This window comes from Eptesicus fuscus, chromosome 11 (genome assembly GCF_027574615.1).
Source record: "Eptesicus fuscus isolate TK198812 chromosome 11, DD_ASM_mEF_20220401, whole genome shotgun sequence".
Classification (NCBI taxonomy): Eukaryota; Metazoa; Chordata; class Mammalia; order Chiroptera; family Vespertilionidae; genus Eptesicus; species Eptesicus fuscus.
In genome coordinates, this window is record NC_072483.1 from 79,867,512 (window position 1) to 79,894,487 (window position 26,976).

Here is a 26,976-nt window from a genome sequence, read left to right on the forward strand (position 1 = left end):
GCGCTGTCGGGCTGTCATTCATTCTCATGGCTTCACCTAACACCAGCTCCCACCATTGCACAGCCAGGTCCAGTCCCCGGCCCCGAAACGAGCTTCCCTTTCTCCCCAAACACAACTGCTCGTCTTTGTTCCCAGTCAGTGGAGCTGCCATTGACCTGCTGGACCTCGCTGGAAAACCGTGACTAACCCCCCACTCCTTCCTGGCCTTCGCTTCCTGTCAGTCATCATGACCTGTGGATGCTGCTACAGAAACCTATCTTTCTGGAGGTTTCTCTCAGACCCCAGGCAACCATTTAAATTCTCTGCAGGCCTCCATCATTTCTCACCTAGGTTACCAAAGAAATTATCCATCCCTTCACTCCTCCTGCATCCCGTTCTGCCGATGATTTTTTTTTTTTAATTCTCACCCGAGAATATTTTTTCCATTGATTTCTAGAGAGAGTGAGAGGGAGGAGTAGCGGGGGAGAGAGGGAAATATCGACGTGAGAGAGACACATCGATTGGTTGACTCCCACACTCTACCCCACTGGGGCTGTGGAACTTGCAACCGAGGTATGACTGGGAATCGAACCCGGGATCCTTTAGTCCGCAAGCCGACGCTCTAACCACTGAGCATCCAGCCAGGGCCGTAGGTGATCTTTTAGAGGCACAAATCTAACTATGCCTTTCTCCTGCTTGAGGCACTTCTCTGGCACCCTATTTTAGGGCATTCAAGGCGTCTCGTGTCTAGCTACCTCCTGTCTGTCTAAGCTCATACCCTGCTACCCCCCCCCCCCCCCCCCCCCCGCCGTCCTGACATGTACCCAGGCACAGCTCCATCTCACAAGTGGCGGTTCCCTGAGAGCAGTGTGCTCCCGCGGCCTCTCGGCTCTTCCCCGCCTCTGCCTGGAATGCCCGTCCCTCCACTTGTTAGACGAACTGTCCTCTGAACAAGTGGAGACTGGCCGGTTGTCGGAGGCCCTTCCTGACCAGGTTTCTGCCGGCGTCCGCCCCCCACCCCTGCAGGCGCGACTCAGAGCGCAGCCCTCCCCGTTGTGGCCTGGAACTGTCGGCTTCCGTCTGCTGGCCCCGCCGGTCTGCACAGTCCCTGGTGGTAGAAAAGCTCCACCGGGACTCCACATCTCCAGGGCCTAGCACGATGCTTGTCGCATGTCACGTACCCAGCATCTGCTTACTGCCATGAAACACGTATGTGCTGGTTTTAAGTTTTCACCATAGTGACGTATAGAGGTCATAAGGCTGGACTTGATTTGCATTAAATTCATGGGAGATCTGATCACACGTCGTATTTTCTGACAAACAATGTAAATGATCATCCATTCTTCCTTGACTATATTAATAGTAAAAATCAATGCCCAGCTGACTTTCTTAAGGGGAAGGGAGCATTGCCTCCCGGCATGAATGGCTCCCCAGGCAGTCCCTGAAGTGGCTGCAAGTTTATATCTGCATCTCCTGCGGAGCTTCCTCCTCTTCTGGTCAGATCCGCCCCAGGCAGCTTTAGGCTACCCGAGCATGCCTTGGGCCTGCGGGGTCTCCACAACCCCTGCGACCGCGCAGAGTTTAAGGGGGCTGGCCCTGGGTGTCCCCGCTGTCCTGTCGCTTTCCTCAAGAGCTCCGGGAGAAGGGCCGACTTGTACCTCGAAGCCACAGAAGGGAAGATCCCTGGCGTCCCCGAAGGTGAGGCTTCTCTGGGCGTGGCTCATGCCATTATCTACCCTGCGCATCCCTGTGGATGTCTGCCTGAGGGAGATATTCCGAGAATGTCGGGGGAAATAAGTCTGCCTTGAAGACGAGGCATGGGAAAGAGGAAGAAGCTGAAGCAGGAGTGAGCCTGAAGTTACCTGACCCTGCCTTCGAACCCCTCCCCTCCTCTAAGCAGAAGAGTGTGTACCTACCTCTAAATAGCTACAAAATCTCTTTTTCTAATTTTACTTACAGTAAAAGGCATCACTATGATACTTCTCCATCTTCCCTCAGGAAATGTATTCTCACATATTACTTCGGTGCTTTCATGCTGCAGTATCCGTCCTCCAGGGAGAAAAAAAGCTGATGGGCATTATCTGTACTAAAAGTCTCTATTTTTTATGGCCTCCACTAAATCTGGACACAACATCTTTTCCAGACACAATAAGCTCAGTCCCTTTATCTCGTCTGCATATGTTGCATTTTCCAGGTCTTTACGTCTGTTATGACCTCTCTAGTGTTAGACACGGCAGAGTGATAGAGGACGCAGTAGATAAGGTGTGGCCAGAGGGGCTCCGCATGTCTCTTAAAGGGAGAGAGAAACTAAAACACTTGTGAAACACATTTACATGCATAGGACCACCAAACAAATGCACAGCCCACCTGAGCTGCACCAAAGGAAGGAGGAGGAGGAATACTAGGGATGACTGTGCCCCAAGTTGGTTAATTATTGTGAGAAGAAGCATGAACTGTTTGGAAGCAAGAAGGACCTAGGCTAATCAGGAAAAGCTCAGAAATAAACCCAGGCACATATGGGAAATTATGACATTGGACCAAGAAAACACAGTGGGGAAAGGACAGTCTCTGGAACAAATGGTGTTGGGAAAACTGGACCAGTACCTAACACCATACCCAAAGTTAGCTCAAAAGGGATTAAACACTTGAACATAAGATGTGAAACCATAAAAATCCTAGAAGATAACCTAGGCCAGTGGTCGGCGAACTGCGGCTCGTGAGCCACATACGGCTCTTTGGCCCCTTGAGTGTGGCTCTTCCACAAAATACCATGGCCTGGGTGAGTCTATTTTGAAGAAGTGGTGTTAGAAGAAGTTTAAGTTTAAAAAATTTGGCTCTCAAAAGAAATTTCAATCGTACTGTTGATATTTGGCTCTGTTGACTAATGAGTTTGCCGACCACTGACCTAGGCAATAAGTTTCTTGACATAGGTCTTGGCAATGGTTTTTTTGAATCTGACACCAAAAACCAAAATAAGTAAGTGGCACTACATCAAACTAAAAAGCTTCTGCACAGCAAACCATCAACAAAATGAAAGGGAACTTACTGAATAGGAGAAAATGACTGCAAATCATATAGTTGGTAAGGGGTTAATATCCAAATTATATAAAGAACTCATACAACCCAATAGCAAACAGCAATAACAACAAACAATCTTTTTTTTTTTTTTTTTTTTTTTTTTATTTTTTTATTTTTTTTTTTTAATTTATTTATTTTTTTTTTAAATTTCTTTATTGATTAAGGTGTCACATATTTGTCCTCATCCCCCCATTCCCATCCCACCCCTCTCCCCACGCATGCCCCAATCCCCTGTTGAACTTAACCGTTGGATAGGCTTATATGCATGCATACAGGTCCTTTGGTTGAACTCTCCCCCTCCCCCCACCCTCCCCCTCCCCTCCCCTATCCTCCCTCTGAGGCCCGATAGTCCGATCGATGCCTCCTTGCTTCTGGTTCTGTTCTTGTTCCTCAGTCTATGTTGTTCATCATTTCCCCTAGATGAGCGAGATCATATGTCACTAGATATATACTAATAAGAACTCAATGTGAGACGAGCAATAATAGTTATGCTGACAGGCAAATGAATCAATCTGTAGCGAGCTTCCCCCTGGACCAACAGTTCTTTTGAGACCCAATTTCAATGTCCAGTAGTTCCTTATGTGTACATGTCAGCACTGACCCCTCAGCTCTGGATGGTGGACAAATGGTGGTAATGGAGGTCCGACTCCCTCTGGTTTGGTCTCGGCCGAACCCAGGGGCACGGCGTCACCCAGACTAAGGGGCACGTGGCCTCACCCTTACCCAAGGGGCGCGTGGTCACACCCGGGCCTGGGACCCAGCCTCACCCGGATGGATCCAGGGGCGCACGGCCTCACCCGGACCCAGGATCTGGCTTCACCCGTACCCAGGGACGCTTGGCCTCTCCCAGACCCAGGGGCACGTGGCCTCACCCGGGCCTAGGTGCACGAGGCCTCATCTGGATCCAGGGACACATGGTCGCACCCGGACCCAGGGACGCTTGGCCTCTCCCAGACCCAGGGCCACTTGGGCTCACCTGGGCCTAGGTGTACGAGGCCTCACCCGGATCCAGGGACACATGGTCTCACCCGGACCCAGGGACGCTTGGCCTCTCCCAGACCCAGGGCCACTTGGGTTCACCCGGGCCTAGGTGCACGAGGCCTCATCTGGATCCAGGGACACATGGTCGCACCCGGACCCAGGGACGCTTGGCCTCTCCCAGACCCAGGGCCACTTGGGCTCACCCGGGCCTAGGTGCACGAGGCCTCATCCGGATCCAGGGACACATGGTCGCACCCGGACCCAGGGACGCTTGGCCTCTCCCAGACCCAGGGCCACTTGGGCTCACCCGGGCCTAGGTGCACGAGGCCTCACCCGGATCCAGGGACACATGGTCGCACCCGGACCCAGGGACGCTTGGCCTCTCCCAGACCCAGGGCCACTTGGGCTCACCCGGGCCTAGGTGCACGAGGCCTCACCCGGATCCAGGGACACATGGTCGCACCCGGACCCAGGGACGCTTGGCCTCTCCCAGACCCAGGGCCACTTGGGCTCACCCGGGCCTAGGTGCACGCGGCCTCACCCGGATCCAGGGACACATGGTCTCACCCGGACCCAGGGATGCTTGGCCTCTCCCAGACCCAGGGCCACTTGGGCTCACCCGGGCCTAGGTGCACGAGGCCTCACCCGGATCCAGGGACACATGGTCTCACCCGGACCCAGGGACGCTTGGCCTCTCCCAGACCCAGGGCCACTTGGGCTCACCCGGGCCTAGGTGCACGAGGCCTCATCCGGATCCAGGGACACATGGTCACACCCGGACCCAGGGACGCTTGGCCTCTCCCAGACCCAGGGCCACTTGGGCTCACCCGGGCCTAGGTGCACGCAGCCTCACCCGGAACCAGGGACACATGGTCTCACCCGGACCCAGGGACGCTTGGCCTCTCCCAGACCCAGGGCCACTTGGGCTCACCCGGGCCTAGGTGCACGAGGCCTCACCCGGATCCAGGGACACATGGTCTCACCCGGACCCAGGGACGCTTGGCCTCTCCCAGACCCAGGGCCACTTGGGCTCACCCGGGCCTAGGTGCACGAGGCCTCATCCGGATCCAGGGACACATGGTCGCACCCGGACCCAGGGACGCTTGGCCTCTCCCAGACCCAGGGCCACTTGGGCTCACCCGGGCCTAGGTGCACGCGGCCTCACCCGGATCCAGGGACACATGGTCTCACCCGGACCCAGGGACGCTTGGCCTCCCCCCGACCCAGGGCCACTTGGGCTCACCCGGGCCTAGGTGCACGAGGCTTCACCCAGATCCTGGGACACATGGTCTCACCCGGACCCAGGGACGCTTGGCCTCTCCCAGACCCAGGGCCACTTGGGCTCACCCGGGCCTAGGTGCACGAGGCCTCACCCGGATCCAGGGACACATGGTCGCACCCGGACCCAGGGACGCTTGGCCTCTCCCAGACCCAGGGCCACTTGGGCTCACCCGGGCCTAGGTGCACGCGGCCTCACCCGGATCCAGGGACACATGGTCTCACCCGGACCCAGGGATGCTTGGCCTCTCCCAGACCCAGGGCCACTTGGGCTCACCCGGGCCTAGGTGCACGAGGCCTCATCCGGATCCAGGGACACATGGTCGCACCCGGACCCAGGGACGCTTGGCCTCTCCCAGACCCAGGGCCACTTGGGCTCACCCGGGCCTAGGTGCACGCAGCCTCACCCGGATCCAGGGACACATGGTCTCACCCGGACCCAGGGACGCTTGGCCTCTCCCAGACCCAGGGCCACTTGGGCTCACCCGGGCCTAGGTGCACGAGGCCTCACCCGGATCCAGGGACACATGGTCTCACCCGGACCCAGGGTCGCTTGGCCTCTCCCAGACCCAGGGCCACTTGGGCTCACCCGGGCCTAGGTGCACGAGGCCTCACCCGGATCCAGGGACACATGGTCGCACCCGGACCCAGGGACGCTTGGCCTCTCCCAGACCCAGGGCCACTTGGGCTCACCCGGGCCTAGGTGCACGCGGCCTCACCCGGATCCAGGGACACATGGTCTCACCCGGACCCAGGGACGCTTGGCCTCTCCCAGACCCAGGGCCACTTGGGCTCACCCGGGCCTAGGTGCACGAGGCCTCACCCGGATCCAGGGACACATGGTCTCACCCGGACCGAGGGACGCCTGGCCTCTCCCAGACCCATGGCCACTTGGGCTCACCCGGGCCTAGGTGCACGAGGCCTCACCCGGATCCTGGGACACATGGTCTCACCCGGACCCAGGGACGCTTGGCCTCTCCCAGACCCAGGGCCACTTGGGCTCACCCGGGCCTAGGTGCACGCGGCCTCACCCGGATCCCGGGACACACGGTCTCACCTAGACCCAGGGACGCTTGGCCTCTCAGACCCCGGGGCACGTGACCTCACCCATGCCTAGGTGCACGAGGTCTCACCCGGATCCAGGGACACACGGTCTCACCCGGACCCAGGGACGCCTGGCCTCCCCCAGACCCAGGGGCACGCGGCCCCACCTGGACCTAGGTGCACGAGGCCCCACCCGGATCCAGGGACACATGGTCTCGCCCGGACCTAGGGGTGCGTGGCCTCTCTCAGACCCAGGGGCACGTGGCCTCACCTGGACCTAGGTGCACGAAGCCACCCGGACCCAGGGGCGCGTTACCTCTCTCAGACCCCTGGTCGCGTGGTCTCACCCGGATCCAGGGGCTCACGGCCTCACCCGTACTCGGGACCCAGCCTTACCCGGATCCAGGGGCCCACGGCCTCACCCGGACCCAGGGTTCAGATTCACCCGGACCCAGGGGCACATGGCCTCACCCGAACCCGGAATCCAGCTTCACCTGGCCCCAGGGGCGCGTGGCCTCACCCAAACCCAGGGGCGTGAGGCCTCACCTAGACCCAGAGGCGTGTGACCACATCTGAGCCCAGAGGCTAGCAGGCTCGCCTGGACTCGGGTCTCAGCGGGGTTTCGTCTTCTTGATCCCAATTCCTGTTGGTCAATTCCCTCTCAGCAATTCCTTCGGTCATTTTCTCAGAGCTCCAGGGCGGCTGCCGCAGAACTCGTTGGGCGGCGGGCTCGGCAAGGCTCCGGTGTGCCCGGTACCCGGCGGTGGGCTGGTCCGGTGTCGCTGCGTCGGCCCTTGGGTCTGCAACGGTGGCCAGTCGCTGAGCGTGCGCACCTGGCCACTTCGGGGCATTGAGATTCTTGAAGGACTCGGAGGTCAGCAAGCACGGAGTCTCCCACCCCATGTCTCCCAGGGGCTCGTCTGTCCGTGCTCGGCAGCGAGTGGAGCCATCCCCTCAGCCGGAGACCGCCGGGGGAACTGCTCCGAGCACGTTCCTGGCCACCATTGTGTCGCCTGAGCCATAGTTCTTAAAGTGTGGACTTTGGGTCACCGGCATCAGCATCATCCTGCGTACCCCTCTCTTTTATTCTAGTTGTAGAGCATCTGCTCAGCCAGCCCCCCGGTCTTTCTGGCTGGTGTCTGCTCTGCTCTCCCGTCGTAGTCTCAATATTGTTGTGGTAGGCAACGATCAGGCTGCCGCCCTATGTCTCCATCTTGGTCCTCCTTTGTACAGTTAAGTCTTGATTGTTGTTGGTGTCACTGGGAGGAATTGTCCTCCAGGCCAATTGGCCGTGAGGACCCTCTTTGTCTATATAGGAAGAGTTGCTGTGCAGGAGACATGTTTGTGGGCCGGGTCTTGATGCAGCCATGCCTTGGCGCTCACTGAGTCTGCCTCTAGAATGCCTCCCTTATGCGAGTGATTGAAATCTGGTGTCATCTCCCACCAACCACTAGATGCCCTCGTTTCTGGGTCTCCAATGCAGTGTGGGTCAGCCACTACCTGAGGCACTCAGCAGGAAAAAGCTTCTGCTCAGCTTGGCTGGGGCGGAGCTACAGGGTGGAGCCTACAACCTTGGCTTCCTGTCAGCCCCGCCCTATGAGGCTCCTGTGTCTGTGTCCCTCTGTATTCCTTGCAAACACCTCTGAGAGAAACGCGCCCTGGAGTTTCGCCCACTGCCAAACAGTCCAGTCCCTCCCCTAATGAATCTGGACTCCCAGATTCTCGCCTGGAACTGGGCTTCAGTGCAGTTGGAACTGGGTCTCAGCGCAGTCTGGCGTCCCTGTCTCCTTCCCAGCAGGGCCACCCAGTGGCGCAGGCAAAAGTTCGTCCTCTGCGCACCTTCCAGTGCGCGCGTCTGGAGCCGCCGCTTCTCTGTGCCTCCGCCACCACAGCCCAAATTCATTCCCCCAGCGTGCGCCTGGCTTCCCAGGGATTCGCCCGGAACTGGGGTTCAGTGCAGTCGGAACTGGGGTTCAGCACGGTCCTGAGCTTATGTCTCCTTCCCGCTAGGGCAGTTCAGTGGCGCAGGCAACAGTCCGTCCTTTGCGCCCCTTCCCGTGCGCGCCTCTGGAGCTCTGCCTTCCGCCGCTCCTCTGTGCCTGCGCCCCACAGCCCAGATTCATTCCCCCAGCCTGCGCCTGGCTTCCCAGGGTTTCGCCCGGAACTGGCGCTCAGAGCAGTCGGAGCCGGCGCTTAGCGCACTCCGGAGCCTTTATCTCCTTCCTGCCAGTGAACGCCGGCCAGGCCGTCAGCCGCCCCCTCCTCTCCGGCTCCATCCTCCCCGCAGGCGCGCGCTCGTGTCTCCGCCAGTTTCTCCATACCTCAGGCTTTTACGGCTCCCCCGATTGTCCCCGTGGCCTTCTCCTTCCCCCCATCTGTGGGCATTTCAGTCCGCCAGCTCTCCTGTGGTTCTGGACGATGTCCGTTCTGACCTCTAGTTGTGCCTTTGAAATTGTTGTGCCCGGCTGCAGGTTAGGTGTTTCACCTATGCCGCCATCTTGGTTTCTCCATTTTTTAAAAATGGGCAGAAGATCTAAATAGATATTTTCCGAAGAAGGCATACAAGTGGCCAACAGTTACATGAAAAGATGCTCAAGATCACTAATCACCAGGGAAATTCAGTCAAAACCACAATAAGATATTGCCTCACACCTGTCAGAATGGCCATTGTTAAAAATAAAAATAAAAATACCTAGGGTGGGGGGAGGTTAGGGGCTGGGCGGAGGTGGGTAAAGGGGTGGGGGGAATGGGAGACATCTATAATACTGTCAACAATTCTGAAAAAAGAAAAGTAATTGACATACATCACTGTAAGTTTAAGGTATACTGCTTGATAATTTGATTTATATGTATTGTGATTACCACAGTAGGTTCAGCTAACATACATCTTATCATATAAATACAATAAGAAGAAGAAAAAAGGAAAAAAAAGTGTTGGTGAGGATGTGGAAAAAAGGGAACTCTTGTGTACTGTTGGTGGGAATGTAAATTGGTGTAGCCACTAGGGAAAACAGTTTGGAGGTTCCTTAAAAAACTAAAAATAAAACTACCATACAATCCAACAAGTTCACTTCTGGATATTTATCTGAAGAAAACGACAAGATATATGCACCCCATGTTCATTGCAGCACTATTTACAATAGCCGGTTATGGAAACAACTAGAAAATGTGGTGTATATATACATGGAATATTATCCTATCCTATATAATAAAAGCCTAATATGCTAAGTGTCCAGTCGACCGTTCAACCAATCAAAGCATAATAAGCTAATGATATGCTAAGGCTGCTCAACCGCTCACTATGACATACACTGACCACCAGGGGGCAGACTAATAGTTGACCAGTCGACCAGTCGCTATGACATACACTGACCACCAGGGGCAGACACTCCAACTGGTAGGTTAGCTTGCTGCTGGGGTTCGGCCAATCGGGACTGGAGCCCTCCCACAGTCCCTCCCTGGCTGGCCAACCTCCTGCGTCTCTCTTGGCCCTGGTCACACACCAGTAGGGTCCTTCAGCCTGGTGTACACCTTCTTGCAATCTGGGATCCCTAGAGGGATGTAGGAAAGCTGGTTTTGGCCCAATCCCACAGGCCAGGCCTAGGGACCCCACTGGTGCATGAATTCGTGCACCGGACCTCTAGTTCAGCCATAAAAAAGAATGAAAACTTGCCATTTGCAACAACATGGATGGACCTTGAGGGGTTTATGCTAAATGAAATAAGTCAGGCTGAGAAAGGCAGATACCATATGATCTCATTTATATGTGGAATCTAAAAACAAAACGAAAAAAAAAAACCAAAGAAACCAAATTCATAGATACAGAGAACAGATTGGTGGTTGCCAAATGTGTGTGTGTAGGGATGGGTGAGGGGGTCAAAAGGTATGAACTTCCAGTTATAAAATTAGTAAGTCATAGGGATGTAATGTACAGCATGAGACTATCGTTAATAATGCTGTGTTGCATATGTGACAGATGTTAAATAGACTCCTGGTAGTGATTATTTCACAATGTGTACAAATATCAAATCAGTATTATACACCTAAAACTAATACAGGGTGAGACAAAGGTAGGGTTACAGTTGTGAATATGTGAAACAGAGTTCATTCTTGTATTATTAATTAATTATTTTATTATTTTCCATGTGAACAACTATAAACCTACTTTTGCCCCACCCTGTATAATGTAATGGTATATGTCAATTATCTCCTGTAATAATAAAAGTGTAATATGCTAATTAGACCGACAGCCAAACGACCTTCTGGACATCCTTCCGGATGACCTGGACAAAGTCAGGGCTGCAAGGTCCAAGCCCCTTGCACGAATTTTGTGCATCGGGCCTCTAGTGCCTTAATAATTTTTTTTTAAAAAGCTGGACATTGTCTTTATTGCTCATCAACTGTGGTCACTGACATATCAGCAGTTAGCATGACACCTGGCTTATTTTTGACCCTCGCTAAGTGTTTGTTGACTAGATACTTGACTGGCTGTAGTACCTTAGTAAGGGAGTAAGTATGATTGGGTTTGTAAATGTATAAATAATTCTTATATCCTGTGTGCTCTCAGTTATAGAATGTTTGGGTTTTGGAGCAGAAGAAACTTTAAACATTATAGATATGCTACCCTGCACTTGTCCCTGCTGCCGTTCATTTCAGTTGCCTGCCTTCTTCTGACTCTTCCTGTAGCTGACCCAGCTTTGTACAAACCAATGGAAGCAGGAGAAGCTAATTTTGAAATGTTTTTCCAGCCTACTCACTTGGCTCACTCTGTCTCTATTTATCAGTTTTGCTGCCACATTGTTTTCATTTTACCTTATTTAAGGGATTTTGTTAATAAGCAGTCGCCTTTGACAAAGATTATGCCTTCCATTCAACTGTGCTCAAACACCCTCCATCCCTTATTAGATTCTGGCACATTGCTGTCCTCGTAGTCCCACTGAAAGACTGTGTCCTCCTGCGTTTCCTTTTTTGCACATATGTTTGGGTCTCCAGTCTTCTTGCAAATGCATAAATACACACACACACACACACACACACACACACACACACGATGTTTTTTCCTATACATACATACCTACGATCATCTAATTTATAAATTAGGCATAGAAAGAGATCAACAATAATAAAATCGAACAATTATAATAATAAGGTCACTTGAACACAAGCACTGCGACACCACCACAGTCGATCTGACAGCTGAGACAGCTACTAAATGACTAAAGGATGGTCAGCACATACAGCATGGACACACTGGACAGAGGATGATTCACATCCCAGGTGGGACAGAGCAAGACAGTATGAGATTTCACCACACTACTTAGAACAGTGCCCAGTTTAAAACTTACGAATTATTTCTGGAATGTTCCATGTAATATTTTTGGACCTGGGGTAACTGAAACCATAGGAAGTGAAACCATGGATGGGGTTGGGGTAGACTACTGTGTTGTTGTTGTTTTAAATCTATAAGTGCAATGCTATATTCTGGATTGTATCTTTGAACAGAAAAAGGACATTAATGAAATCATTGGTGAAATCTGAATAAAGTATAATTTACATAATAGGTGTGTTTTTTTTTAGTTTTGATCAATGTACTTGGTTGAGTAAAACGTTAATATTAGGGGAAGCCAGGTGAAGGGATAAATGATTTAATCTCTAGGATTTGTCAAGTAGTGCATACTTAATAGAAAGATTGAGTGATGAATTTCCCAGTGAGCTGGATGAATATTAGGGCAGTGGTTGTAAACTTTGGCTGCCCTAATTATCAGGGGATATTTTGTTTTGTTTAATACTGATTTCTGGGTTCTACCCAGGCTATGCCCTATGATTTTCTAAAGGCTCCCCAAGTGACTCTAATAGATGGCAAGATTTGGGACCCACCATGTTAGACTATTCCAGAAATAAATACCCAACGCATAACTTCCTTTTCAATAACCACACATACTGTAATTACCAGTGTTTGTACCTCTCCCTAACTTGACTTTATGCTTCTTGAACTCAAACACTATGATTGTCTTATTCATAATTATCTTCCTAGTGCCTGGCACAGTGCGTGGCACATAGTGGACAGTTATAAATGTTAAATAAATTGCTGGTTTCTTTCATTGAGGACACAAAAAAATTGCATAGTTCCATTAAAAGACAGAAAATGTGAGAACCATGAGTTTTGTTTTTATTTGTGTGTGTGGTGGTGGTGGTGGGGAGGTAGTTTCTAACCACGTATACCTTGGTACCTGTATCCTTATCCATACTCTACTGGATGTGTTTGTATTTTTTTAAGTTCACTCACTGTCATTTATCCAGATGCTATGAACTGACAGCAGCCAAAGATATTGGACCTTGCCAGCGAGTCCCAGTTTGAACTGTTTTGTTCCATTATTCCCATTTGTGCCTAGGTTTTAACACTTACTATTACTATACATGTAAGAGGATAGTTCATTGATGTGATATTGAGCACTACTGTCCCTACTAATGAAATCCATAGGCATCTGTAGACAAAAGACACACAAGTTGCCACTCCACTGATTTCCTCAACTCAAATCTATTAATTTAGACATAGAATAATGGAGCTGGAAAGATACTTAGAGGATGGAGTTCAGTCTACTTCATTCCACAGTGAAGAAGCTGAAGAAGGTTTTGCGACTTGCCTGAGATGACACAGCTTGTTAGGGATCTGGCTGGTAGAAGAACCTGGTGCTGCAGCCCTCAGGCCTGGGCCACTACATGGTACTGTTAGCACCTCGGGTTACAGAAGAAACCCAAGATCAAACGGTTACCTCCATCTTGCTCTCCGTGTTAGGAAGAAAAAGATCTGAACAAAGGGATTGTTACTGACTTCTCAGAAGGTGTGAGGAGGCGTACAGGTGGACAGGGGAGCAGGCAGACGAAAGGGATCTTGAACGAGACTTTGAAACTTAACAGAACAAGGGTGTTTTGTGGCAGCACCACAGGTCATGTGTGTTTCTGTCCTTGTTTTCAGAATTTTCCCCAGAGAATACCTCCTTCAACAGATCCACCTGTACTCCCTCGCCGATCTGCAGCAGGTAGGTACTCAGAGGGGCCATTTCATTTCTCTTTTCTCCCTGGGGGAGTGCCTTTGTTTATTGTGGTCTTGGCACTGAATTCTGCCATCTTTGGGGTAGTTCTCTTTGTAAGCCCTGATAATCGGTTAATTTCTATTCATAATGGAAAAAACAAACTTAGTATAAAAAGATATTCCAGGACAGTAACAAATGTTGGCAAGGGCGTCGAGAAATTGGAGCTCTCCTACACTGCTGGTGGGAATGCAGAGTGGTGCAGCCACTGTGGAGAACAGTCTGGCAGCCCCTCAAAGAATTAAACAGCTACCACATGACCCAGCAGTTTCATTCCTAGATATGCACCAACAGAATTGAAAACATATGTTCACTTTAACACTTACTTGTACATGCATATTCATAATAACCAAAGAATGGGAACAACCCAAATATTCATCAACTAATGAATAAACACAATTTTATATCCATACAATGGAATATTATTTGGCCATAAAAAGTACAGTACTGATACATGCTACCATATGAATGCACCTAGAAAACATCGTGCTGAAAGAAGCCAGACAGAAGAGAACACATATTTTATGATCTATTTAAATGAAATATCCCAAACAGGCAAATCCCTGGAATTGGAAAGTAGATGAGTGGTTGCCAAGGCCTGGGAGAATAGGGGAATGAGGGGGGACTGCTAATATCCGGGATTTCCTTTGGGAATGTTGAAAATATTCTGGAATTACATAGTGGTGGTGGTTGCACAACCTTGTGAATATGCTAGAGACCAGTGAATTGAATACTTCAGAAGAGTAAGTCTTATGGTGTGTGAATTATATCTCAGTAAAAAACGAGGAGAAAGGATATAAAAGCAGTGACTATTAAACTCTTTGTGCTCAAGCCACACAGTTGGGTGACTGTAAATTTTAATAAAACATAAAGTATATAAGAATCAAAATAATATTTTTATACTTTTGTTAGTGTATGTTCTTTTAATGATTGACAGGTTAGCAGCCAGGAAGAAAACTGACATTTGTCTGTTCAACCCAAAGTTCTGAATATGTTAAGCTTTGTTTTAATCCTTTAAATCAGTAACTTCCTCCCTAAGAAGACACTAAATGAAGGCATATCTATTAATTCTCTCAAGAGTTAATTTTAAAAAGTAATTATGACAACTTCCAGAACATCTCCAACTGCTGTGATTTTGCTCTTTTGTTGGTTGTTTTTCTCTCTGGTTGTTTCGTCCAGAAGAAATGAGGTCAACTGGAAAACTACAGATCTTAAGTCATTTTTCAAGACAAAAAAATCTTAATTGTGGTTTAAACTTAAGACTTTTGTGTTCTCTTTGTCCCTTAAAAGGTAGGAAATTTGTTTTAAATGAAAGAAATACTTTTAGAGCATTTAGTGGGAGAGGTCTGAGAGAACACTAGAGTTTTAATTTCACTTGGGTATTGAGTTTAAGCCTATTTGCACCTATCAGCTCCCTCCACTCCTCCAGGTCTGCCTGCCCATCGCTGCATGATCGAGCTGCAGCGAGCAGTCTGCTGGCTGGGGTGGAAAGGGATAGATTTTTATTTATTATTATTATTTTTTTAATCCTCACCTGAGAATATGTTTTTATTGATTTTAGAGGGAGAAGATGGGAGAGAGAGGGAGAGAGAAAAAGACTGATGTGAGAAACATCGATCTGTTGCCTCCTGAACATATCCCCACTGGGGATCGACCCTGTACGGGATGATGCTCCAGCTACTTGAGCCACCTGGCCAGGGCAGCAATGTATTTTTAGTTGTGATTTCCCAGTGGTGTTCAAGGGGAATCATGATGAAAATACCCATTATGCATTTATCTATTTTCTAGGACTTTAACTGATCGTAGTATCTGAGGACCAGACTATCACTTGAGAAGTATGTTTAAAGGCACCAGTGTATTCTTGAAAATAAAACAGGTGGTCTCCAAAGTGAGTCCTCTTTGAGGACGCCTTTCATAAATGAGTTTTGATACCAGATGAAGAGAATCAGAGTAATTCCATATTCATTTTACAGCGCCAACGTAGTACATCTATTTGACATAATAAAGCCTGCTTTTTAAAGCTTCCCTATACCCTGCTATCTTCCCCCATCTCCTTTTCTTTTCCTTGTAATAATCAAACCATACATGCCAAGCCGCTTACATAAATCTTGGTGGGCCAGACCATTAGCCCCCGGAGCCCCATAAGCAGCTTAATCAGTTTTCAGCCTCAGTAGTAAAATGATAGAGGCAAAGCAGCAGCTCCTCAAACTCCCTGTGGGCGGGGTGGCTCGAGCTCCCTGCGTCCATTTACTCCAACCTGGCTCTTTGTGCCTGGCTTTAAAACCCCCAAACTTATCATATTTAGAGGAGGTTTAATTCAATTACTTTTCCTGCCTGGGGTGGGTTAAATTGGATTTAGCTTTTGATCTGTCTGCATCTAGGCTATCAATACTGAAGGGCACCTCCACCTCCTCTAACCTTGGCTTCTGAGTAAATTTCATCCCCTTTTTCTGGATCTGAACTGTTCCTGCAAATAAACAGGTGAGGGAAGGGAACACACAGAGGAAAAAAATACTGTTGCTTTGGGACAGAGCATATTAGTGGTGGCAGGTGGCTGGCCTACCTGCCCCAGCTGGCCAGCCCCATTTGTCCTGTGCCATTTGGCCTCTGTCTGGCTTATCGTCATCCTGTTTCATGTCAGCTAAGGAGTTTCACAGTCATTTCTCCCCTCACCCCTGAAACAAAGTTCTTTCTAAACACAGATCTTTCTGTTATAGAAAACAGCTATAGAGGCATGCATTTCAGTTTATAAGGTTTTCAGGGGAGAGGAAGATAAACTAAAGCAAGTAGCTAAAGAGTTATAGATCTCAGTAATAATACAAATATCCTTCCTAAAGGCAGATTTCTTTCTCCAAATTACTCTTAAGAATTTGATTATTTTTTAGTAGTTTTTATTTTAAAAACACAAAATATAGACATCTTTCTCTCCAGAAAGAAAAAAGAAAGGTAAGAATTCAATAAACATTGTAAAGGAGGATTTATAATTTAAGTATATACAATCTTAATACAGTACACAAAACACTAATAATATAAAAATTACGGCGCTGAAAGAATGAATTCTGGTACAAAAATATTTACTATCTTCTTATCTCTCTCTGTGTGTCTGTTTTCATTTTCATAAGTAACAATCCCTAAAGTTTTAGCCAATAGACGCAGTTCAACAATTTGGCTGAAGAATTCCAGCTACTAATGCAGCTTGAATTCAAGGCCATTCCCCCCCTTCTCATTATTTGAATGGCCTGGCCTCTTTGCCTGCATTCTCCCCTATGATCATACACTTGGATGTTGGAAAATACACAGCACAGACGGACCCTGCTGAACGAAGGGATCTCCCTCAAGTTGTTCTGGGAGCTGGTGTCACCTGCCCACTGGCCAGTGGGTGCCATTTGTTGGCCACATTCATAGCTTATGCTGCTACTGAGTCCCTAATTGTCTATTTCCCCAGTGATTAAGTTACTCACTGGATTTTACTAGCACTGTCGTGGAAGCAGCAGCTAAACAAGTCACTACCCGACTGTAATCGACAGCAGCGCCTAACATGCAACATGAAAGACAGGAGCCAAGGGCCCCTCCTGGCCTAGTAACGGGGCCAACGTAGGGAGGAGATGGGGCAGAGGCTGGAGTTACTCATTTCTTACGTTTGGAATTTCAGATGAGTTTCTGATCAGCAAAGTAAAAATTTTTAGAAAATCTTATTAAGTCTGTGCTCTTTGCCTGTAAATCTAACAGAAAATAAAATCTTATGAACAGAAGCGTCCTTTCAGGAAGTGAGAATGCACAGTGGTGTTTTGGAACCGACAGGTGGTTCTTATAAGGATTTGGCAGGCAATGACTAAGCATATGTGAACCAATGGACAAGTATTAGTGCTTTAAAATCTATAAATCTCAACTTTTTTTTTTAATTTGTCTGTTTCAATTACAGTTTACTTTCAATATTATTTTGTATTGCTTTCAGTGTACAGCATGGGGGTGACTTTACAGTGTGTTTCTCCCCCACATTCCCGATATTTCCATTACTGTTGGTGCATGTTCTGAAACGGAGGCACTACTTTTTAAGGGCTTTCTCCTGGTTTGATACTTTGAGAATGGGAAGCAGAATCGAATTTGTGTTTGGTTATTTTCAGTCTATCCATCACTATCACAATCCATGGAAAAGCTTCAAGATGGGGATACAATAAAAAGAGACGCTCCTGTGAGAGACAGCAGGGAGACGCCCTAACTCTGCGTGCATAGTTCTCCCCTTTCCCTGGGAACCACGGGGCAAACCATCCCCTTACCCCGTCCCCTCAGCTATTTTAACACTGAGAAGGTTCCACATTTTACCAGTAGAATACATTAGTCTATGTAAGTTAATGTTCAAGAGAGTGTAGCTGCTTCTAAGGAGCAAATCAGACCCCGGGTTTAATGTGTCACTCCTCGGACTGAGTAAGTGATAGGAGAATTCTTCTCAGGTTCCCGCTACCTGCTGAAAGGAAAGGTCAGGTTTAACTTCTAAATTTTGGCTACTCACGCTCTTGTGACAAAAACCCAAAATGTATATTAATGACTAACTCTTCTGGTGTTACTCACCTTTGGGGCATGTGTAAGCTAAGCACTAAATGATTCTGTTTGTCCATGATTCATGAGAAAGGATACTGGAGGGTCCCATGGGTGAGGCGGCCGGTTAGAGGGGGGCCCTCCCCACCCACTCCCTGCACCGCCCCACTCACTGCCCAACACACACACTCCTCTTGTGGGACCATCTGAAGAACTGACCTCCCCATGGTTCACCTTCCCTAAATTTCCAAACCAGAATCTACCTGCAGGTTAAGGCAATTTAGGTTCTAGTTAATACGAAATATATTACCTAAGAAGAATAAATTATTTTGGCACCAATTCATTTGTCTTATTAATCAGTTGAAAACATAGCATGATATTTGAGGGGAGAGAGATTTGAACAGAGAAGTTTTAATGATGAAAAAGATGGAGAAGTCTGGACTTTGGAGTACTCACTAAAGAGATGTGAGATGGATAGGATGCCAGAGAGGGGGGCCCATAGCCCTCAAGAGCCAGGCAGAGAGATGTAAATCGAGTGCAGACTGCCTTTCTGCAGTGGCCTAAGGGTCTGCCTGGTTTGTTTTATGCTGACACAGTAACACTTATTCTAAGCAGCTGGGCATATACTTCCAATGAATGGATGGATGGATGAATACACACACACACGTACACTAGCCTAAACTCGCTAGCTCTCTTCCCAACAGAAAACCAAACTAATCATTTTCATGTTAGCCCTGAAACAAAACAATATTAGAAATGCTGATCTCTAAAGCCAAATGACAATCTCTGCTTTTAATGTCAGAATAATGGTGAGTTGTTCGATGTGACCAACTTTCTGAACATTAAATATCCCTGAACAGCTCGCTACCTTTTCAGTGAACGTTTCTGCTGGTCTTCCGTCCCCGTGGAGCTTAGGAATTGTCATCTGCGTGACCTCAACATATGTCAGAACTGGCCTCGGGAGAAATAATGCGGACGGTGGTCCCAGCTTGCAGATTTTCTCGTGTTGTCTAGCTAGTGAGCGTGATCACCAAAAGGCCATGTTTGAGGCATTTCAAGGCCACTTGTTAAAAACACACTTTACTGAATTCTTCTCCCAGGAAGTTATGCAAGTAATTTCGCATGGCCCTGCCCCGCCAAGCAAACACAGACTCAGAGAATGTTATTGTCTGTGGGCGCTATTCAGAGCCAGCGGACAAAGGCCGAGCCTAAGTGGGCACCCAGCGCAGCTGCCCTTTCACCGGAGAAGTAACAGGTGATGACCTTTATTCACACGGGGCTGCCGTCTTTCAATTCACAGCCGAGAGGAACACGGCGCCTCAGTACCACAGCCAAGTCAGCAGTCCCCCAGCCTCGGGAGCCGAGGAACTCGTATTCACAGCCTCTCAGCACCCCTGATCCCCACGCCATTGTCCGCCTAGGCGTTAGCGGGCAGGATAACTAATTAGGAGCATTCGGATTTAACAAGCAGAAAAACAAAGTGTGACAGCTCGCCTGTGTTGCTCTGTGGCCAGCGCCGGTGCCCGCCACTGCCCGCTGCCTTCAAACGCGCCCCCCCCCCCCCAGCCTAACGTGGGGTGAGGCAGGAACGAGGCCTCAGGAAAACATCACTAAACCTCTGTTCGCTCCTTTAGCCAGGGTTGCTCCAACCAATTAATGAGTTCGTTTTCCATATGTTATCTGTGGAAAAGTCATGCCTTTTAAATAAGTGGATCTCTAACAAGCGCGCCTGTGTGTTTCCCTTGACGATCTTTCAGGAGGGAAGGAAGGGATCGAATGCTGTTCCGTGAGGATGGGCAGTTGGCAGCCGAGCAAACAGGCAGTTTCTTGGGGGAGCGGTGGGTGCCGAGCAGTTCCTGCCTCGGGTTCAGATCTTGGGTGGAGTGAGGAGTGACAGTACTGCCACATGCCAGGGCGGGCACTGGGTCTCTGCTCCCCCAGGGCCTCCGTCTTTGGAATCCTGGTGATCTTACTGCTGGGTTTTGGTGGTTGCGTGATGGGACCAGTTCTCTGAGCGAGTTAAAGTAGTTGATCAAGGTGGTGATACAGATTGCTCTTTATACCAGCTGATTAGTCTTTGCCTAGAGAAAACTTCGTCTGTCTGCAGACCCAGGCTCCACACCCAACTGTGTCCACACACCTGGTCCTCAGCAGTGAATGAGCGCGGGGCAGGCGCAGTGGCTGCGCTGGGAACCAGGTGGGAAAGATGACTGTGTGGTGAATGTTGGATAGAGAGCCTTGTCCTCCAGGTTGAGATGAGAATTCCAGAAGCCAACCCTCAGCCCGTCAAATGTAAACAACATTGTAATAGATGATACACCACAGAATTGAGTACTGTTTAGTCATTGCTGAAATCGCTTTCCTGGGCATCCAGTTTCCTGGCATCCAGCCACCTGGATCAGCCCGGCGGTGGAATTGGACCCTCACACATGAATGATATGAGTCACTAGGAATAGACAGGAAAGGATTTGGATCAAAACTCACCCATCAAATGGTTAGAGAAACAGAAATGTCTGCCACACACCTCTGGCTGGTTCGTATTAGTTAGCAGCTGCTGTATAATAAATTACCCCAAAACGTAGTCACTTAAAAGTTGGCCTTCATTGTCTCCCCCCGTTTCTTTGGGTGAGGAATTTGGGTCAGTTTAGTTGGGCGGTTTGGGTGTGGAGGGTGTTAGGAGGTTGCAGTCCAGATATTGGTCAGGATCGCAGTCACCCGAAGACACCTTTGCCTCCCAAGGTGTGCTAATCGCACAGCTGGCGAGTTGGTGCTGGTGGTTGGTGGGAGGCCTCCACGCCTCCCCACGGGCCTCTCCACAGGCTGCTCACGTGCCCTCAGGATGTGACGGCTGGCTGGCCAGCGGCCTGGAGCGTGGAAGCAGGTGAAGCTGTCCTTCCTCAGGACCTGGCTCCGGAAGCCAGCTAGCATCACTTCTGCCACGTTCTGTTCATTTGAAATAAGTCACATTGTTGGGCCCACATTTATGGAAGAGAATTAGAGTTTCACCTTCCAAAATCAGGCTTGTCAAAGAACATGCGAATGTGTCCTAAAACCACCGTATCCTGTAACGATCGCATTTGGTATTTGTATTTTGCTTTACCATTTAAAAAGCATTTTTCCAAATAACTTTGAGAGAGAGGCAGGTCTGCCTTTTTCACACGCCCCTTTACAGACAAGAAAACTGAGACGTGGAAAGTTAGCAGCTGGCCAGAGCTACCCAGCTCCTACCCAGTGACTGGACCAAGACGGAAGCCGGGGTTTTCTGGCTCTTTGTCCAGCGTCCGTCGGCTGTGCAAGATGAGTGAGCGTCTGAGTATTAAAAACAGGCAGCCTCTTCGGTAATCTCATGCTTGCCATGCTTGAGACACAGAGATACAAAGGGAGAAATACTTTCAAAAAGCTCAAGAAAAGAGAAATATGAAATCAGCAATGACTCTTTACAGTTACTTTCTACAAACAGCCTGAGAGGCCAAAGGAAGCAAGCGTTCCCTCTCATGTATGACACACTCACAGCGAGTAGCTTTGGCCCATAAAGGGGGTCTGGGTCCTTCCCGCTCACGCTAATTCTACTTCCCTGGTCAGACTTCCCTTAGGCCGCCAACAACCAACAGGAAAGGGCCCTTCTGGTTCTTCCTTTCTGTTCGGTTCAGTTTAACAAACGTGTTGAATGCCTTCTGTGTGCCAGGCACTGTGCCGGGAACAGAGGGCACGAAGGTGAGTAGTCACGGTCCCTTTCCTCATCGAGTTCAGTCTAATGAAAGAGGCAGACGAGCACCTTTTAAGTCAATGGGTTTGAACACAGGGCCCTTGGGAAACACATCTAACGAAGTGTGGCCGGTTCTATTTTGTGACGGTGGACACAACAGTAGCTTTCATCCCACACGCCCTTCGTACACTGTGACTTGGACATTCCTCCCATCGAGAGGGCGGCGGCGGGGTCTGTGTTCCCTCTCCCTGAATTTGGATGGGCCTGTGACCATGGAGGAGATGCTGTGTGACCTCCAAGGCTGGGTCACAGAATGATACAGCTTCAACCTGGTGCTCTGTGGGGATGTTCGCTCTTGTTAACCAGCCATTATGTCAACCAGCCCATGAGGAGTCCTGGCTGACCGCCATTATCCACACCAAATACCTGAGTGAAAATACCTCCAAATGACTCCCACCCCTAGCTTGCAAGGAGGCTACAGAGAAGGCTACAGACATCACAGAGCTCAGACAGGCCATCTCCACTGTGTCCGGCTTGAACTCGGGCCTGTAGAACCTAAGCATAATGAAACGACGGTCTTACACCACTGGGTTTTAGGGTCACTTGATTTCAGCCGTAGTGACCAGAACAAACACCCAGGAACTCGGCTGTCAGGGAGGCCTTCCTAGAAGCTTGGTTCTAAAGGAGACGTGAGGCCCCGTGGATGTGGGCCAGGCCAGGGGAGGGACAGAGGGCTTTGGGGCCCCGGGAGCCCTGAACCCCTCGTGACCGATCACAGTGTTTCTGTGATGGAAATGAGGAGAACGTTTTCATTACAGACTTGGACGTTTCTGAAGAACGTTTTGTCTGCATGCTTCAGGCTTATTTTGATAAATTGTCTCAACAAACGTTCATGGAATGAGTATGATGGGGTCACTCTGCTTTCCTGAGAAATTGAAGTCTGTTCTAAAGAGTTTGTGAAAGTCTCCCCAGCCTAGAGCTGCAGAGGGTAGAGTTTATAACCGTTCCAGCCCACCTGTGCACCTGAAACATGATCATTTGCTATCACCAAACCTCTGGGTTGGTGTTTTCTTCCTCTTCATTTAGCCAACATTTACTAAGCACATACTATGTGCCCAGAGCCATGGTCACCTTGAAGTTGAGAGAGCTCGTTTTCTCAGAAAAGGACTAGTGATTCTTACTGATTGTGGTCGAACTCCTATACTCTGCCCGTGTGCCGAGAACTTCTGGTATGAGGCTGCCCAGGATTCTGCTCAACCTAGTGGTACCCGTGGGACTTTACCCCCTGGGGCCTCCTGTCAACAGTCTACACTTGCTGCTGCTCTTCAGGGGCCGGGGGACCGAGAGAAAGCTCTTTCTTGTTGGGTGTTGAGGGCTTAGGAGGTTCTAGCACTTTCACAAAGTCCATGCACTGGACGATGCTCCAGAACTGGAACCGGAAGTGTGGTCGCCTCAAAAGACAGATTAGCACAGATAAGTGTGTCTTAGCCAAGACTCTTGGCTGTGACAGCAGCCTGCGGTTCCATCCACATTTGGAACTTGCTGCCTTTCAACAACATCACCCTCATTTTCCTGAGGAAAAAATAGAAGGTTGACTGGGACAGCTCTTCCTATTATGACTTGTTTTTTGTGTGTTTTTTTTTTTTTTCATTTCTGGCTAAATCCTGTTAAACCATCAACACATTTGCTCCTGGAATGTTAAACAAGATTCAGAGTCATTGGTGACAGCAGGGAAGATCCTTACAGCACAGCAAACAATGCAAAGGCCTAGGCAGCAGCCTCGGTCATTCAGAAAGCTGCCGAAGCATTAGTAAGCCTGGGCTTCATAGCTGTCAGTCTTCTTGTCCCTCAAATTCACTTTCTTCCTGAGAGCAAGTCCTTCATTTATTCACTCAGATAAGAAGAAAGCAAGATCTCTGATGTGCCAGTTTCTGTGTCAGGTGCCGGGGGCAGGATAGAAAGGTGCAGCTGTAGGGGTGGCCCAAGCACACTGGGCAGCGCCGTCCGCATGCTGAAGGAGGGAAGTAGGGCTTTAGAACAGGGTTCAGTAGACTTGGATTACTGCAGAGGCCAGGCAAGTGGCATCTGTGCCCACGCAGGGCCAAGGTGAGGTGTACGGTGGCCGTGATGACAAACCAGAGAGTGCCCCCCTCTGCGGGGACAGCTGCTACTCAAGTCGCCCTAGTTGTCATGCCTTCCCGTTTTCCAAGAAAAGCCGGAAATCCGTATTTTTATGTGAAATTTCTCAATATTTAAACACTCTGCAGGCCAAACAAAACACAGCCACTGGTTTTGACCTCTGCTTTATACTAGAGAATGCCTGCTTTTGTTCCGTCAAACTAATGAATGCTCAATTACGAGAAGGAATCCAGAGGTTAGGGTTAGATTGTGCTCCTCAAAAGCCTGCAGACCCCCATCCCCAGCCCTCGAGGTCCTAATTGACAGACGTGCGCAGGCTGACAGCAGGGCTCTGAGAGTGGACACGCACAAGGAAACGGGCGAGCCATTCCAGGTCACTCTGCAAGGTCAGGACAGCAATGCAAACACTCGGAGGTCAGGTGGCAGCAAGGAAGCCCCCTACTTCCTGGAGCTGTCGGTTAATAAATCATATTCAAACGGTATCCCCAGATTCCCTCTGCCCGGCGCTGCTTTGTGAGGTGGAAAATTAAATAGAAATCAAAATTAAGATGGCTGTCAGGAGACCAGCAGGCCAGCGTGAGGCCAACGTGGGATGGAGTTTCTGCCTGGAGCAAAGGTCTCCAGACCGGTAATGATACCTGACCTTGGGCATCGCAGACGGGTGGATGGTGCAGTGGTTATGTGCTGGGGCCTTGGAGCCTGACTGCCCACGCTCAAATGCCAGCTCATGCCAGACTCACTAGGTGACCTTGGGCAAGTCACTTCTCTTCCTCAAGAGGCATTTCATCTCTGAAGTGGGGAATATAGTACCTTCCCCGAGAGGTTTTTGTGAGGTTTAGAGGCGTTAATATCTATCAGACACTTAGAACTGTGCTTGAGCGGCTTGAACCTGAGTCTCAGCCTCTCACCTTGCTCCCCAAACAGCATGAACTTCAGCACCCACTCCAGCTTCTCCAGCCACCCTGGGCTCCGTGGGACTGGCCAGCAGCACGGCCTGCGTCTATGCAGGCATCGGGCCCTCGGGCTTCCGGATCTCCGTGTCCCACTCCACCAGCGTGCAAGACAGCTGGGGCCCCCCCGGGCCTGGCAGTGGGGATGGCGAGGGGGGAGGGTGCATAGGGGGCTCCAGAGTGAGGAGACTATGCAATGTCTGACCTGGCCTCCTACCTGGAGAGGAGGCTGGAGGCTGATATCAGAGACTAGAGAGCAGAATCTGGGGACACCTGGAGAAGGGACCCAGCTTAGAGACAGGACATTATTTCAAGACCACTGAGGACCCGAGGGCTCAGATCTTTGCAAGTTCTGTGGACAATGCCCGCTTCATTCTGCATATGACAATGTCCTGAATTGCTGCTGACTTCAGAGTCAAGTATATGAGCCTTCTAGTGGTATAAGTACCGGTCTTAGTGTTGTTATGAGATGTGGACCTTTCCACCAGTGGCTCCCTGTAGCTAGCTTTCTCCAGCGTCACCAAGACTCTGCATCTGTGGACACCAGACTCCAGCTGACACCACAGAAACAATGGTTGCTACACCCAGTTTTACTCCTCGGGTTCTGCAGGTGTTTCTAGGCCTGGATTTTGCCATAGCAGCAGGTGTCACCATATGGCTCAGCACCTGGGTAGGGAACGCTTCCCCCACCTCCAGGGTGGTCCTAGGCTAGCCTTCCCCTAGTGGCCGCACGGGGAATTGCACCTGGAGAACCCACGCCCAGGCTAGGAGCTCTCCCTGAGGTTATGCTGGAGCACTCACGTGTGACCCTCCAGCCTCACCACCTTTCTTTGGTCTTGCTGAGGGGCCTTCAGAGTTCGAACCAGAAGGTTGGTTTGGGCTTCCCCCAAACGGTAGGCACCTTCAGCACCTGTCTCTTTGAAGGATGCATGCCCTTTTGGTGGGCTGTGCACAGATACCTTTTCAATTTTACAGAATCATGGACTATTTTCTGTGCTTAAAAAAATATTGAGTCCACCCTAATTCTGCAGGTAGAGAAGGGAGGAGCTTACCAGACTGAAATGTTGGCAGAAACAAAGAGAATCCATGTTTCTTCCCACCTGCAATTACAGTTGTACTAGCTTGTAAAGCACACAGAATTTGCAGTGCATTCCTCCCTTGCAGTAGGGGGGAGGCCCCGCTGTGAGTGTAATTGGCTTTCCAGCTTCCTTTAATGCTGAGGCGGAAGGCAGCTCGGACTGAAGGGCCTTTACTCTTAGAATTAACCGGTGTTGAATTGTGTTTAAATTCCACGCATCTCCCTGAATGCGTGTGTTCCATTAAGTCTCACTCAGGAGTGGAAACACGGCTTACCTCTGAAAATGTCCCCGTCCCTAGCACTTCTCGGGCTTTGTAAAAGCTGGGTTTCTTTTCTCTTCTAATAGATTTTAACTTAACCCTTATAGGGATTCTTCTTAGCCCTGTTAACCAGTGAGTTAAAGATAGATGGCATCTTTAAACGACAATTTTATACAGTACATCCAAATTTGGACCACTTTTTTTTTTTTCAGGCTTTGGTTTTGTCCTATATCTGTTCCCAAAAAGAGAGTCACGGTCATATTTGGATAGAAACCACCTTCATCCCTTTACCTCTTGAGTCTGAAGTGTCCTCATTTGTGAGGTAAAAGGTTGCATTAGCAATTTTTACAGCCCCTTCCAGCTTCAGGACCGGGGTTCCATGACTTTATGATACTTGAGAAGCAATGAAGTTGTGGAAGCCACTCTACTTCCATCTACTCTCTAGGGTTTCCCGGACAGTTTGCACAAAGCAGCCAGGCTGTGGGCACAGCCAGGAACCTGGAGCTGGAGCCAGATCTCAGCCCCTGCAGTCCCCAGGGACAAATGTCAAGATTTTCCTTTGCCAAAGGTCAACTGATGATTTGCTTTTTTGTGTCATGAAATAGCTGTTTCAAGCATTTTTACAAATATGCTATGAAGGACAGCTTATATAAACAAGTTAAATATTTTGATTTCACATAGTCCTTAAAGACAAATTATCTCAGTACCTTATTATCCAGTGGCAGTTAGAATAACACCCAGCACACACGAGTTGGCCAATAAAAATATAAGAAGATGGTGTGCCATGTGGTGGGTTTGCTACATCAGTCAGGTTATCTAGGAGTTGGTGTTTGTGTTGGGCTAACAGCGAGAGCCC

At 49.4% G+C, this 26,976-nt stretch overlaps 1 protein-coding gene across 4 annotated transcripts in view; it reads left to right on the top strand.

Moving 5' to 3' along the window:
- PLEKHM3 (pleckstrin homology domain containing M3) overlaps window positions 1–26,976 on the top strand; it is a 146,328-nt gene that overhangs the window by 60,371 nt on the left and 58,981 nt on the right. For 3 of the 4 annotated variants that reach the window (XM_008145227.3, XM_054723175.1, XM_054723176.1), the window contains exon 5: window positions 13,337–13,400. In XM_008145227.3, coding sequence (XP_008143449.2) covers window positions 13,337–13,400 — 64 coding nt within the window. Of the gene's footprint in view, window positions 1–13,336; window positions 13,401–15,239; window positions 15,310–26,976 lie in introns of those variants that run through there. The other variant, XM_028151143.2, reaches the window with a different exon arrangement.